The following is a 3181-nucleotide window of genomic DNA, read 5'->3' as shown; positions in this document are numbered from 1 at the left end:
CCAGCATTTCAAAGAAATCTAATTAATATGATTATACTACTAAAAACAAACAAACCATCAACATGTAGAAAAACATAATATCTTCATCATGATTCCTTTGGAAAGAAACCACAAGTCCTACGATTGTGATCGGCTCTTCCGCATTTACCACAGCGGTTTGAATTTGAAGACAATGATTCACTTGATTTCAGATGCCTTTCTTTTTTGGGCCTACCAGGAGGTCTTCGTTATTTGGGCGGCAAAACTTCTTCATCACCAACAAAACATGGAACATTCCAATCCTTTTTGTCGGGCATTGGAACTATCGGGAGTTCATATGTCTTCACTGTGGTTTGTGGCTTGTACAATTCAGAGCAATAACGACCATAATCCTTTACATCCACATTTTTACTTTTTAATACGACAATTTCATGTGGACAAGGTATTTCATCAATTTGATAGCGACCACACTTGCACGTGCCACGCTCAATATCTACAATGTACCTCCATCCCGAATCATAAATACAAAAGACATAACATGTTTCAGATGCAAAAATATTAATATACACTTAATGAAAAACAAAGTTTCTGTTCCATAATTATTTTAACACATACCGTCATCCGTAAAAATTTAACATCATTACGAGTTAAAATTTCTTCAAATCTTCTGCCAAGAATTGTATTTGTGTACGATGAAATTTTGTTGTTCTTACAATTCCATGCAGCAAATAAGATTCTAACTTCTTCTAGGAAACCTAGAATAGGAAGTTTTCTAGCCTCAACCAAACAACCATTAATACATTCGGCTATATTTGAAGTCATCATTCTACCTCTATTTATAGGAGAGTGACACCGAGCTAATTTTTCATACCCATCTTCCTCCAGATATTCCTTAACTCTTTGATCAACCTTAGCAACCTTTGACATAATATATTCAAAATCTTCTTTTTTATAATATTTAGCCATGAAATAATAAAGGTCACTAAGTCTATCTTTGCTTTTCCTAAAATGGGTGAAAACGTTTTTCCATAAATGTCATATACAAGCTAGATGAGGGACATTAGGATAAACAATGCTTACACCTTTTATGATACTTTCATTTCTGTCTGAAACAACACACGTGTTGTTTCTTTCACCAAATGCCTCTCGAAACTTTTGAAAAAACCAAATTCACGCGTTGTCATTCTCTGAATCAACAACACCGTAAGCTAATGTCAGAATACAACCAACATATAAACTAAAAAAGTCAATAATTTTTAAAAAAATAAACTCAATTTTTGATTTATTATAAATAAAACATCAATGTATAAGATAATATAATATATAGTAAATAACAAAACAAAAAAAAAGTACAACACAAAAAAAATTAAACGCACAGTACCTACACCATCTAATGTGCTTGCTGATACAGATGTTCCTTCATATGGACCGCTTAAATATGCCCCGTCAACAACAACAACAGGTCTACAAAATTCAAAACCCCTAATCATCGAACGCAATGCAATAAACAAGTCTTTAAACTCGTTATCTGTTGCCTTATGCATCTGAATGTGCGATTGGGGATACACTTGGTTCAACATATATATATAACGGGGTATTTTTCTATATCCATCTGCTGGTCCACCTCTAAGCATCACAATCGCCTTCTCTTTTGCGCGCCATGCTTTCATGTAGTTAATATCGACTCCATAAATAACTTTCATCTCTTCGATAATGTCCGCGGGGGTGTGTATTCTTTTGTGATTGATTAATTTTGGAGCAGTAAATTCACTCACAAAATTACTTGTCGCAACCATATTATTCAGCACTCGGTCCCTAAGACTGCAACTATGCTCCGAAATAAATATTTTAATCACAAACAATTTCGATTCATTCATACAAGAGGCCTTCATGACCCACTGACAATCTTCGTTATGACAAATGAGTACATAGCTGCATCAAAATATAAAAACTTAGTCATTGTATTAACTAAAAGTATTAATCTTGAAAATATAAAGAAAATAAATTAATTCCAGCAACTGCCCAGTAATATTATACATTTCTCTGCATGTATAATCTACATTATACATACTTTTTTTAAATAAAAAAAATCAAATAATACAACACATTAATCAAAGAATTAAATTTCATAAAGTATGTATTCATGTTATCAGTAGATATCTGCAACAATAAATAAAAACTTAATCAATGTATAAAACAGAAATAATAAAAGTTAAAATATTAATAAAAAAAAAACAAAAACTTTCAATGTCACAATATATTATACATATCTCTGTAATGTATAATTTAAATTATACATTCAAAATTTTTACTTAAAAATACAGTAATAACAGACAAACGAGTTCACAATCTATTAAACCAATGCAACATACATTTCTTCGCCTGACACAATTTAATTATACATTACCCAACACATAAAATATCACATTATACATTCGTATGATAGCATTACATATTAACAGTTAACAAAAATACATAACATAAATTTCTTAAATAAAAAAACTCAATATGTTATAAGATCAGGAGATACAATTGACATCATACCTTTTTTTGTCGGATCGTTTCGCTTTTGTGTTGAATCCATTCGCTATTGTGTGTCTAGCCATTACTGAAACAAGAGTTTCCTTATCCTTGTATATCTGACTCACCATTATTTCAGTATTCTTACAATCAGTAATGAAGTTTTTAACTTCCATTTTAGCCACATATAGAGCATACTGATTATCCATTTCAACAATTGTTAACGCAACCGAATCATATTCACTACACTCGATACACATTATAGAACCAGTGATTTTATCAAACTCTATTTCACTATTGGCTTTGTCGCAACTTGAAATACAAAGCGGAAAATTAACCAAACCAGCAAGTTGTTTCTTTAACTCAACGTAAACTCTCACTCCATTGTCGTTTCTTATTACAATTGGAGAAGAGTTTCCTTCAACCACATATTTCACTTCAATTTTTTACGCACTTCGTCTATATCCAACTCCATGGTGATAGTAGAAATCAATTTCAAGAAAGTAATACTTTCCGAAATAATTATTGCGTCACTTTTGTATGACTTATAACTAGTTTCTGACTCCTAAATTTCAGAATGCCACAGCAATATTGGGATATTCATGTTGCTTTTTAAATTTTTGAAGAACGTATGTAGAACAATTTTGTTGCTATTTGAAATTTTTTTTGAAGAAATTTTTTT

At 31.2% G+C, this 3181-nt stretch overlaps 1 protein-coding gene across 1 annotated transcript; it reads right to left on the bottom strand.

Annotated features, from left to right (window-relative positions):
• Positions 1-227: 227 nt before the first annotated feature.
• On the bottom strand, positions 228-2759 carry LOC124892946. Its single transcript, XM_047404116.1, has 3 exons — positions 2524-2759; positions 1361-1911; positions 228-472 (listed from the first exon to the last, which is right to left on the bottom strand). Exons 1-3 carry the CDS (start codon positions 2757-2759, stop codon positions 228-230), a joined length of 1032 nt encoding a protein of 343 aa, XP_047260072.1.
• Between the last annotated feature and the right edge of the window lie 422 nt (positions 2760-3181).

Source organism: Capsicum annuum, unplaced genomic scaffold, assembly GCF_002878395.1.
Source record: "Capsicum annuum cultivar UCD-10X-F1 unplaced genomic scaffold, UCD10Xv1.1 ctg52306, whole genome shotgun sequence".
NCBI lineage: Eukaryota > Viridiplantae > Streptophyta > Magnoliopsida > Solanales > Solanaceae > Capsicum > Capsicum annuum.
Note: the sequence above shows the minus strand (reverse complement) of the source record. Positions and strands in the feature narration are given on the sequence as shown.